The following is a 12,919-nucleotide window of genomic DNA, read 5'->3' on the forward strand; positions in this document are numbered from 1 at the left end:
AGGTGCCCGGAGTATGAGTCATCTTGTTTGTCGTTGGTGTATAATGGATATAATCTACTATTGGACAGCACCCAGCTGATTCAATATTTTGTTTTATCCGCATTGTTCAATAGGTGGACCTCGGCCTTATTTCTGGAACATTATTCAAACCCTGCTCTGAAGACAGAATTATTTATTTCCTCGTGGGGCGTTTCAATGGTGCTCCTCACTATAGAATTCGAGTGTTTCACAAACATAATGTATTTTCACAATATGCCTGTGAGGGGATGGTATTATCTTCATTTTACAGATGGGGCCTGGGGCAAAGAGATTAAGATCCAAAGTGTCCACTAATTTTGGGTGTCAAATGTGAGATGCCCAAGACCTGATTTTTTCAGAGTACTTAGAATTATATCACACTCTATATGTTCAAAAGCACAGGCAACCTTAATTATGGCATTTCCTAATTTTTGAGTGCTTGACTTTGCATCATTGTAATGTTCTTCTAATGTAGTTTTTTGTGTGTAGGTTCTTAAGTTTTTAAAAAAGTAAACTGAAAAAAACAAATATTCTATCATGTGGAATCACATTTACACCCACATAGGACCTTGGCAGGGTTGGAACATTTAGACCAATTGCACATATTTTGTTAGCTCAAGTGGCAGAGCAACTGGTAGCAGTAGGAGGTTGTCGTCCTCTATATGGTTCACCAGAGGAGGATGACACACACTTAGTCAGCAAATATCTGTGAAACTCACTGGCATGAAGGAATACAATTTTAGGAGAATTCAACTGCCAATTCTAACAGGTCTCTGCTGAACGTATGTAAACTGAGATTTTTTTTTAAAAGGCTTATAACTTGTAGACAAATTTGGGCATTTTTTAAAATAGGAAGAGCAAAAAGGGCTTGAATGCCAGAGCAGGGCTTGCCTCTTGCCTAATTTCAAGCCCTTGATCCAAAGTGCAGAGGTGCCTCAGCTTCTCAACTAAATGCTTGTAAGAATTTTTTTAACCTGAGCAAACTAATATATCTTCCCCTAATCTCATTCAGGAAATGGCCAAAGCATTGCTGCTGACACTTTCCAAAATAATTCAGCATGAGGCAGACACCCTGTAGGGAAAACTTCAGCCCAAATGTTTGAAGTTTAGCAGCCTTATAAGCAACTGAAAACAGGGTCTTACAATGGGAAGGGTCAGGCAACATTAACTGTGGATGGAGCTGTGGATACTTCATAGCTCAGTAGGTTCCTTCCCAAAGTGCTTTACAACTGGTGTGCCAGATTGACCACAACAGATTGACCACACTAGCCCTATGCCAGTTTACATCAGCTGAGGATCTGGCCCTCTATTTACAGGAATTCCATCAAACACTGCAATGCAGCCAGCAAAAATTTAGCCAACTCATCAGCATCTTATAAATTGAGTTAATTGGAGCACAGAAGGAGCCCATTAATTTTCTTGTCAAGTTGCATCTCTTTCTTCCCCAACATACATGCAGGGATGAATTCTGCCCTGAGTAACTCCCGTGAAACCCTCAATGGAAGTTAACCTCAACGGGGAATAAACTGAGCTAACCTCAGAGTAATGTGCATCTTTATGTAGTATTAAAATATAAAACTCAAAAAGATTTACAGGGAAATCTGTCTGAAGTGACCACCCAAAGGGCCAGGAGAGGGCTGTTGCCTCCTTGAGATTGGTCTATAAGTAAAGCATGAGCAAATTTCCACAGGTAAACTTCTCCCTCAAGAACAAGAGGAGCGGACATGTTTTTGTACGGAGCATCATGTCTGTTCCACTCGTGGTTTTTATTCTTTGATTAGGTAGGTGCAGGCGTTTGGGCCAGCTCGAGGCCTACGTCTAGTTGGTAGATCAATTTGTGAAGTGAGATGTTTCAGAATGAAAGACGGTATGGACTGAAATATTAAGCTTTTGTCCCTGATGCTGCAGTCCAGCAGAGGAAGACTTGGCACAAGTCCAGAAAGAGTGGGGGGAAAAGACAGTTTTGAGCCACTTGTCCATGCTCTACCCTCTCCTGAAGGCTGCCCTAAGCTATGCCTCCTGCCAACAGCCCTCAGAGGCCATTATGACAGTTGGGGATCAGCTAGGCATAGGTCACACCCCATTTCCCTGGCCATGTCCCCTGCGCTGGCATGTAGGAGTGGGTGGCCCAAGTTTCTGCCCCTTCCCTCACACATGGCAAAGAAGAATTTCTTTTTACCTAGCAGGGTGTGTGTGTGTGTGGGGGGGGGAATGTCACAATAAAATTCACAGGAACATTTCATGTATGACCCTCAGCACCACCACTTATGCCCTTTCTTTGAGCATTCTGCATTGGGTGAATTTCACTTTTGTCCCTTTCCTTGGAGGATTAGAGTGGGGAACATGGTAAGGATTTTGCTCTGGAAGCAGGGACTGTCTTTCCAGAGAGTTGGCAGGTGAGAAACATCTCTGGATTTTTTCCCCGCCCTGCACAGGGGAACTCAGATAATAGTCACCATGTGGCACTTCTGTGGTCTAGCTAGATAAGCAAGCTATAGAACATGAGCCTTACTTTCAGGCCTCCAGCAGCTATTAACCACATCTTATTTATTCACCTGCCTCCTTATTTGCATAGAAATTCTATCTCTGAATGCAGTAGTTTCCTGTTGATATAATATGCTTTGCCTGTGACCAGGAAGATTCAGGTGCCTCAAAGAACGATGAGTTACAATATCTGCCATAAACAGCACTGGCACCCTCTCTTCCTTCTTCCCCAATTGGTGCTCAATAAATCCTTCCAGTATAAATCCCCAACCCTGCAATGTGATCCAATGAACCCTCACTGACTTCAGTTGAGCTTCACAGAGGTGCATGGGTCTGCCCACATAGATCAGAGAAAAATAGTCAGCTAATATATTGGCTTAAAGAAAAAGTGGAACCTACATTTGAAGTACTGTGCCTGGTAGTACTGATCCTCTTCATATGTAGAAAGGATGTTAGGGAAAGCCCAAGAGAGGACAGCTGGAGGAGATATGGGATATGAGGGAGATCCCACACTGGAGCCATTCTTTTTAGGTGATGAGTCTGAAGAACTGTCCCAGATTGAGGTGTCGATGGAGCACGTTTTGGAACAGATTGATAAACAATAATCAATCACCAGGACCAGATGGGATTCACCCAAGAGTTCTGAAGCAACTCAAATATGAAATTGCAGAACCATTCCTATTGCTTAAATTAGCCTCTGTACCAGATAATGTAATGCTGATTTTTTTAAAATGCTCCATAGGTGATCCTGGCAATTACAGACCACTAAGCCTAACTTCAGTACCAGGCAAATTGGATGAAACTATAGTAAAAGCAAAATGATCAGACCATGATATGTAGGGGAAGAGTCAACCCGGCTTTTGTAAAGGGAAATCATGACTCGCCAATCTATTGGAATTATTTGAGGTGGGTCAACAAGCATGTGGACAAGGGGGATCCAGTGGATATCGTGTACTTTGACTTTCAGAAAGCCTTTGACATGGTCCCACCCCAAAGGCTCTTAAGCAAAGTAAGCACTTATGGGATAAGAGGGTGTTGTCTCAACCAGGCAAGGTACTAACAAACTTCAACAGGACTTTATTTTTACAGTGGAAACCTCTTTACCAAACTGCTGCTGCACCCTCTGTAACTCTCACTCAGCCTCCTCAACTCCTCCCCCCTCCTTCCTGTTTCCTGTCCTTTCAGACTTCATGCAGCTGAGTAGGGAAAGCGCTGCAGTCTGTCCACACTGACAGCTGCCCAGCGCACTGTCGTGGCCACATTTGCGGCAATTGCAGCGCTATTGGGAGCAGTGCATTATGGGCAGCTATCCCACAGAGCACCTCTTCCCATTCTGGCGCCGTGGGTTGTGGGAAGGGGGCGTAGGTGCGGGGCATTCTGGGTCCTGTCCCAACACCCCGTGATGCATCGCTTCACATCCCAGAAATCCCTTTGTTTCCGTCCACCTTTGGCGCCATCTTTCAACGCAAATTATTCACGTGCATTTCTGCTGGTAAAATTGCTTGTAAATTCTTAGCTTTAAAATCACACTATCCCAGAGTCAGGCAATGCAAACGTTAAGGCTCCAGTAACAACCTTAACTCCTGTGCATCGCTCACATGGAGTATTTTCTACTCCAGTTTCTTCTGTATAATCCTCTCTTCCTCCTCTGGGATGGACCTTGAATAGTTACATTGAGGTAAAAACTACCTCTGCCTTGTCTCCACTAGGATTTGCAGTGAGGGAGCTGACTCAAGTTAGCTATCTCGATGAAAAAGAGCAAAGGGATGGTTTTTTATTTTTTTCCAGTGAAGACATAGCTTAAGTCGACTCAAAATAACTTAGGCTACGTCTTCACTGGGGGGGGGGGGGGGATCGATTTAAGATACGCAAATTCAGCTACGTGAATAGTGTAGCTGAATTCGACGTATCCGAGCCTACTTACCCCACTGTGAGGACGGCGGCAAATCGACCGCCGCAGCTCCCCCGTCGACGGCGCTTACTCCTACCTGCACTGGTGGAGTACAAACGTCGATTCGGGGATCGACTGTCACGTCCCGACGAGACGCGATAATTCGATCCCCGAGAGATTGATTTCTACCCGCCGATTCAGGCGGGTAGTGAAGACGTAGCCTCAGTTTGTGTCTCGGGGGCCCCCTTTTTAACAGAGCCACCCTTTGGGCCCTGTAAAGAGGAATCTCACTATATTTTAAAAATGAAATCTAAGTCTCTAGCAAAGAGCCTTAAAAGTGTAAATTGAGGCTTGGTGGACACTACAGAGTTAGGTCGATTTAAGGCAGCTTACGTCAACCTAATTATGGCAGCGTACACGCTACAGACTGGCTCCCGCCGATGTAAGTGCCCTACTACAGCGACATAAGGCTGTTTGCTCAGCCCGGCGTGGTGTGGAGTGCTATCAGCGAATCTTTCCAGGTGACCATGCCTCCACGCTGGGAATTAAATATATATAACAAAGCACATATTTTCTTTGCAGATGGTATAAATTACAACCCTTTAAATAATCTGGAGCCTTTGTTCATGAGGGCCATCTGATGCCATCAGTTCTTTACACAGAAAGCCAAACTGATTCTAGAATGTGGTTCTGTGGATTTTATGTTAGAGCTCAAAATACAACTGATTAGACAAAAACATACAGATGACTATTGAACCCTGTGCATAGTGTTGCAAATGATCAGCAAGCCCAAGTTATTTACAAATATTTCTAGAACTGTGATATATTGGGGAGATGTACAGTGTTCACTGGTCCTGAAAGTCACACTACCACCTCCCTCATACTGGACCAGGGTAGTGCTACTCAGACGATGATGCTTATATACTACAGTGATCAGAGCTAGTTAAATACCTAGATTGCAATATACAGTGTGTATTAATGATTAGCTTACTAAGGCCTTGTCTACACTACAGGGGGAGATCGATCTTAGTTACTCAACTTCAGCAATGTGAATAACGTAGCTGAAGTCGACATACTTAGATCTATTTACCGCGGGGTCCAGATTACGTGATGTCGACTAGAGACGCTCTCCCATCGACCCTCCTTGCACTTCTCATTCAGGTGGAGTACAGGAGTCGACAGGAGAGCGATCTGCGGCCGATTTAGCGGGAGACCCACTAAATCGACCGCCGATGCATCGATCGCCGTGCTTCAAACCACCGGTGAGTGTAGACAAAGCCTAAGAATGTTTCTACAGATGAGCCAGACAGGTCAAACCAAAGACTGATATTCAATGATTTATTCGTAAGGCAAATAATTAATACTGATGCTCTGTCTCTAAATAGTACTGACCCAGAGTGGGTGCCATAAAAATAAAACTTGCCCATATAGGAGTATTTGACTTTCTGCAGAATTTCCTGGGCTTGGAACAGGAAATACCACAGTTCAACTACCATGGCCAGAAAGTGACAATTTAGTTTTTAAAATGGCACCATCTTGCTCAATGTATAAAATGCCATTCATTGGATTTCTGAACCGACTTTCATCTCAGAATCCCAAAGCACTTCACCAACATTACCACATCCCTGTTAGTTAGGTATCATTGACTCCTTTGAGCACAGAGAAGTTAAATGACTCACTCAAGTTTACACGGTGAGTCTGTGGTAGAACTGAGAATAGAACAGAGATGTTTTGACTCCTGAGCCTTAGTTGTGACCACACTGCCTTGAAGACAAGAACATAAGAATGGCCATACTGAGTCAGACCAATGGTTCATCTGACCCAGTATCCTGTCTTCAACCATGACTGCTGCCAGATGCTTCAGGGGCATTGAACAGGGCAATTATCAAGTTATCTATCTCCTGTTGTCCACTCCCAGCTTCTGACAGCTGGAGCTTTAGAGACACCCAAAGCATGGGGTTGCATCCCTGACCATCTTGACTAATCGCCATTGATAGACCTATCCTCCATGAATTTATCTAATTCTTTTTTGAACCCAGTTATACTTTTGGCCTTCACAACATCCCCTAGCAATGAGTTCCACAGGTTGATTGTGCGTTGTTTGAAGAAGTACTTCCTTATGTTTGTTTTAAGCCTGCTGCCTATTAATTTCATTGGGTGACCCCAGGTTCTTTTGTTATGTGAAGGGGTAAATAACACTTCCTTATTCACTTTCTCCACACCAGTCACAATTTTATAGACCTCTATCATATCCACCCTCAGTTGTCTTTTTCTAAGATGAACAGTCCCAGTCTATTTAATCTCTCCTCATATGGAAGTTGTCTATACCCCTAATCATTGTTGTTGCACTTCTCTGTATTTTTTCCAATTATAACAACTTTTTTGAGATGGGGCAACTAGAATTGCATGCAGTAGTCAAGGTGTGAGCAGACAATGGATTTATGTAGTGGCATTATGATATTTTCTGTCTTATTATCTATCCCTTTCCTAATGGTTTCTAACATTGTTAGCTTTTTGACTCCTACTGCACATTGAGCAGATGTTTTCAGAGAACTATCCATGGTGATTCCAAGATCTCTTTCTTGAGTGGTAATAGCTAATTAGACCTCATCATTTTGGGGATTATGCTTTCCAATGTGTTTTTCTTTGCACTTATCAGCATTTTTTTTTTGTCAGTGTGGACAGACTGCAGCGCTTTCCCTACTCAGCTGCATGAAGTCAGGTTTAACTCACAGCGCTGTACATCTGCAAGTGTAGCCAAGGCCTAAAAGAAAGAAACTTTCCAGGAATGCGGAAACTGGCAGAGTGAGAATAGCCTAAGACTGACTCATTGCTCTGTGCACTTGGTAAGTGTCTCCATGTGAGCCAAAGTGATGAGATAATTGTTTAAGTACCAGGTGTTGATTAACCAATCAACAAGTGGACTCAGCTCATCAGCTGAGGAGGGTTAAAAGGGAGACAGGAAGAGACAAGAGAGGGGTAGGCTGAAAGGGAAGTCCAGAGAAGCTCAGGATCTCAGAAAGAACAGGAGTACTTGTGGCACCTTAGAGACTAACAAATTTATTTGAGCATAAACTTTTGTGGGCTACAGCCTACTTCATCGGATGCATGTAGTGGAAAATATAGTAGGAAGATATATAAATAAATAAATTATAAATAAATTAATGGAGATATCCCATCTCCTAGAACTGGAAGGGACCTTGAAAGGTCATCGAGTCCAGCCCCCTGCCTTCACTAGCAGGACCAAGTACTGATTTTGTCCCAGATCCCTAAGTGGCCCCCTCAAGGATTGAACTCACAACCCTGGGTTTAGCAGGCCAATGCTCAAACCACTGAGCTATCCCTCCCCCCATATATGTGTATGTGTATATATATATACACACAGAGAACATGAAACAATGGGTGTTACTATACACACTATAAGGAGAGTGATCAGTTAAGGTGAGCTTTTATCAGCAGGAGAGAAAAAAAACTGTTTATAGTGGTAATGAAAATGGCCTGTTTCCAGCAACTGACAAGGAGATATGAGGAACGGGGGAGGAGGGGGAGAGGAAATAAGCATGGGGAAATAGTTTTACTTTGTGTAATCTCAGGGAGATGAGAGTTCTCCCCCCTTCTCCCCTGGGTCTGGGAGAAGGTAAAAGTCATATGCTGTGGGGAACAAGCACTTGTTTAGCATGTTGTAAATAACACACATGGTGTTGAACTTGCCACTGGAGCACGTGAGGATTGTGTACAACATGGAGTGCAGTGGGAGGGAATCCTGCCTTGTGACAGGGAGTTGGAAGTTTTCTTGGTAGATCCATAACCCGATTCGCCCTTACCTATCGCTGCAGGAGCATGAATATTTCACAGCTGACTAAGAAGCCTGGGCTCATGGTGCTGACACTGAATCTCAAGCATAAGCTTTCATTTTGGTCATAGGACTGAACAGAACTGTGAGAACAGAATGGGTGTGTGTCTGAAAATCTTCTCTCTGAGGCTTACCTAATGGTGCGGGTCTGGTGCTCTTAGGTGATGCTCGCTTGGGGGAGGATTCAGGATGCGGGGCGACAGGTTGTACCGGCCGAGTCTGCTTGGCTGCCAGCTTCTTCAAACTCACTTGCCTCTTGTCAAACATTTCTTGCACGTCTTCTAGTTTTTGTAGAACTTTTTGGGCATTGGCCTGTAGGCAGAACCGATGTGGAGGAGATGTCATTCACAAATGGACAGAACACTAGGATGGGACCCTTGCACCCAAACCTCAGACTAACAGCATTAGGCAGTAGCACATCCTGCATTCTGTCTTAGAATAGTGCAGCAACTGCTGTCTGCAGGCACTGTAATCCCACTGAGTACCTCCCTCCACACAATCCCTGACCCAGGCTTCGGGGTGCTACCCCAAAGGGACTCCTTGTGTGAGTAAGGACCATAGGCGGCAACTTTTCATGGCACTGGTGGGTGCTCAATGCCCCCGCGGCCCCGCCCCACCCCTGCCCCGCCCCCATTCCAACCCCTTCCCCAAAGTCCCCCTCCAATTCTGCCCCCTCCCTGCCCCATTGGACTCCTTCCCCAAATCCCCACCCCGCCTCTTCCCCCCTCCCTCCCAGCGCTTGCCACCGTGAAACAGCTGTTTCGCAGCAGGAAGCGCTGGGGGCTGGGGGGGGAGAAGCAGAGCCGTGGGGCACTCAGGGGAGGAGGTGAAGGCGGAGCAGAGGCGGAGGTGAGCTGGGGCAGGGGGGCGGGGAGCTGCCGGTGGGTGCAGAGCACCCAGCAATTTTTCCCTGTGGGTGCTCCAGGCCCAGAGCAACCACAGAGTTGGCGCCTATGGTAAGGACGACTCGTATGAGTAAAGGCCATTGCCCCAAGTGCCCACATTTGTGAATAGTTTGCTATCATAGATCTCCTTTCACATTTCCATCTGAACAGAAGCCATGAGTTAATATGTGACGTGTGTATTTTGACATTCACTGCTGGTTTGTAGGAAGTTTAACTTAGCAGTGTAAAAATTCAACAAGCTTTACCTTTATTTCAGGGGTTAGAATCATGTCGAATTGGTTGTAGAATTCCTTAGGGTTAGACAACTGGTGTTCCTTAGCGGTTCCCAGGAATTTTTCTATGTCACACAGCGCAGTTTCAGCTCCCTCTTGTGATTGGCACTTGTCCACAGCTTGAGAAGCTAAGAGGTAGATTCCAGCTTCACACCATTGCCTTGCCTTTAGACGAAAACAGAGCCATTAGGACTTTGTAATAATGGTACAGTCTGAGGCTTCAACGCTGCTGCTTCTTGCCCATATTTGAACAGAAATAACACTCTTCAATACCACCCACATGCCCATGTTGGTACAAGAGAGTCAAGGCTGTGAGCAGTTCTCAAGATGCAGTGTGCATTAAAAACAAGGAGCTACAATAAAGTCTATGGGGCCAAATATGACCCAGTGTAACCTCACTGACTCAGCACTGTGCTGCAATGGAGTTGCATGCCAGCAAAGAATGGGACTCGCTGTATTGAATTTAAACAAAAGCAAGAAAGTCAAGTGTCTGTCATTCTATCATGAATCCACTTTGTTGTGCCTCCTCATTGAGGGGTCTCAGGACAGTTCCTTCAGCAATCCACCTTCACAACAGGCTAGGCAGAGGATAAACTGACTCTCAACTCTGATTCCCTCCTTACCGGTTTTAAAACATTGCACTATTGCTGATAACTTCATTATTTAAAATAATTGAATGGCCTTCCATTTTTGTAAACAGCAGAACAATGTTAAAAAATAGATCCTTTTTCAGCTAGCTACTCCAAAACGTGTCTGCGACACTGTTAACACAGCCAGGTGTCTCCTGTCACAAAACCAACATCCTATCTTTACTGCTGCCAAAACACTAAGTTATTGTGCAAAAGAAAAGAAACTGCGCTGAGGCTTAAGCTGTGCACCAAGTTTCAAGCCAAATTGTTTTTAAAGCGAGGGAGTCAAATGTTTGCATTATAAACTCGCTGTTTCAAGACAACAGCTAAACCTTCCTAGGCTGTTAAACTGTACGGTTTCTTGAGACATCAGATTGTGTACTGTAACTCTGTCTGAGTAGCTCTACTGTACACTGTGTTACTTGAAAAATACCTTGACGCAACCAGACATACTCTTCTGTATGATAAAAACAACTAGGAGTCCAGTGGCGCCTTAAAGACTAACAGATTTATTTGGGCCTAAGCTTTCGTGGGTAAAAAACCCACTTCTTCTGTACGATGAGTCACTGGGAGCTGAAACAACAAGGAGTCCGGTGGCACCTTAAAGACTAACAGATGTTAGGGTGCCACCGGACTCCTTGTTGTTTTTGTGGATACAGATTAACATGGCTACCCTCTACTATTGGGAGCTGAGAAAGCTGGGCACCTGGTAAGCTCCAGCCCACAGCTTGTATGTAAAGTAGTAGAGAGAATAGCTATTTTTTCTTGATAGCAGTGATTTATGCTAATAGAGTAAATAGCTGATACAGTAGATACACTCTGCTGGCTGAGGGGTTTCCATTCACTTAGACCAAGTCATCCATGAAACAACAGATTGGATTTGACAAGCACAGAGTTTAATCGCCCGGTGCACTTCAGTTCCAAGGGAGACTCCCACTCTCATGCCTATGGCCGCACATGCAGTGACGCCTCAGCGCCTTCTTGAGCCTGGCACTTCTCCAGGGTGCATCTTGGCTTGCCACCCCAGGTGGAATTGGCTAAGGGATGGTAGAAGCTAAGTGCACTGAGCAGGAGGCAGCGACTAGGACAAGTTCCCAGCACAGACGTCTGTAGCTTTTCCTCAGGAATCTCTTTCCAGATGAAGCCTAGATCTTCTTGTAGCAACCTCTTTTTCTGCATTCCCAATCACCAATAGCAATTTGTCCCATTAATAATCAGTAAATAATTTGCACATATACCTTTCACCTGCAGGCCTCAAAGCCCTTTACAAAGGCAGATAAGTACAGGACCCCAAAGTCACACAGGGGCAGATCTGGACATAGAAGCCCAGTGTCCTGTCACCCAGCATTGTGGTCAGTCCATCTGACCACAGCTGTCCTCATCAAATGGAAACAGGAGTATCCTTACGTATACTAACAGTGCCCTGTACCTGAGCCCAGATTTGCAAACAATCTCTAAATTTACAGATCCATCCTGTGAGGCGCTGATCATGTCCTGTGACATGCTGAGCACCCTCAACTCCCATCATATTATAGATGTAAAGAGCAGCAGGCCAGAATTCACTGTCACACTCACTGACTTCAATGAGGTTGTTGGCCCAGCATAGGAACTAAGAATAATCTGCCCAGATAGCAAAGGTGTTTACAGTATTTGCTTCAAATCTCCCTTGGCACTAGCACAAGATGATTCATAAGGGAGGCCAGAGGGTTTCATTAGTGCTATCTCACTTTGTTTAAAATTCAGTTCAGATAAGTACCTATGAGTCCAGATAGATAACTGAACCTTATCTGAACTCCCCAAACCTCTTTCGTCTATAAAACTGGGCTAGGAATCTCACAAATAGGTTTTCTGGTCATTCCTGCCTCAAATCCGGCTGAAAATACCACAAGACCAGTCACTTTCTCATGGCATTTGAGCATTTCTGCTTCCCATTCCAGCCAGATCATGGAAGTGTAGAGGAGCTTGAAAATGTAACAAGCAGTGAACTGATCATTGGCAAGCCCCAATAGAGGCTTGGTCCATGTTTTAGGTTTAGATGACTTCTTATTTTACCTCAAACCCTAGTTCTAATCCTCCTAACTGTATAATTCAGGGAAACCACTGTTCTCTTTTATGCTACCCATTCTCTCTTCCCCTTTCTGAGGCTGATACCATAACTATTTTCCCCCAGCTGTGCATAGTAGCTGATTGGGGGAAATAGTGAACATGCTTTTCTCTAACCCCAAATACGTGATCCTTTAACCCATTATTTTTTCATTTAGCATTACTAGTGCTTTCCTACATGAAGACTTGCTTACCTTGTCTAACTGCTTATGCAGCTCAAGGGACTTTCCCAAAATATCATATTTCTTCTTGGTCTCATTGGTAAAGTCATCGCAGATACGCCTGAGTTCAACACACTTTGGCCTAATGGAGTCGACTGCATAATGGTTGTTTTGGATGAGCTGGTCTCCATGCAGAGCTAGTGACTGGGCCTTTTCCAAAGGTTCCTGTGCAAACAACAAGAAGAAATGAAAAACCATCACACCCTAAAGGATGAGCCTAGATGGCTCCTCTAGAATTTCTGCTGAAGCCTAGAGCTGCAGGTTGGATCATTCTTTTGGATTACACCTTGTATTGTTTCACACCTGCCTTGAAGACTTGACTTCATAATGTGTGAGGTTGGCTTATTTTAGTTGCCTTACAGATGTGTAGCTGACTCTCTAGGCTAAATCCAGAAGTCAGTCTAAGGGACTCTCAGTTGGTGTAGTTTATGCCATAGGCACCGACTTTCTAATGTGCCAGGAGGTGCTCTGCCCAAGGCCCCGCCCCCTCTACCCCTTCCCCCAAGGCCCGGCCCCGCCCTGCCTCTTCCCACCACCACTCCA

The 12,919-nt window shown here is 44.7% G+C and overlaps 1 protein-coding gene across 1 annotated transcript in view; it reads right to left on the reverse strand.

Annotated features, from left to right (window-relative positions):
• The window catches only part of MCF2L2 (MCF.2 cell line derived transforming sequence-like 2), a 304,618-nt gene that overhangs the window by 148,726 nt on the left and 142,973 nt on the right, over nt 1-12,919 (reverse strand). The window contains exons 11-13 of the mRNA XM_065411462.1: nt 12,350-12,541; nt 9,397-9,588; nt 8,381-8,558 (exon numbers count right to left, since the gene is read on the reverse strand). Coding sequence (XP_065267534.1) covers nt 8,381-8,558; nt 9,397-9,588; nt 12,350-12,541 — 562 coding nt within the window. The remainder of the gene's footprint in view (nt 1-8,380; nt 8,559-9,396; nt 9,589-12,349; nt 12,542-12,919) is intronic.

This window comes from Emys orbicularis, chromosome 9 (assembly GCF_028017835.1).
Source record: "Emys orbicularis isolate rEmyOrb1 chromosome 9, rEmyOrb1.hap1, whole genome shotgun sequence".
In the NCBI taxonomy this organism is placed as follows: Eukaryota; Metazoa; Chordata; order Testudines; family Emydidae; genus Emys; species Emys orbicularis.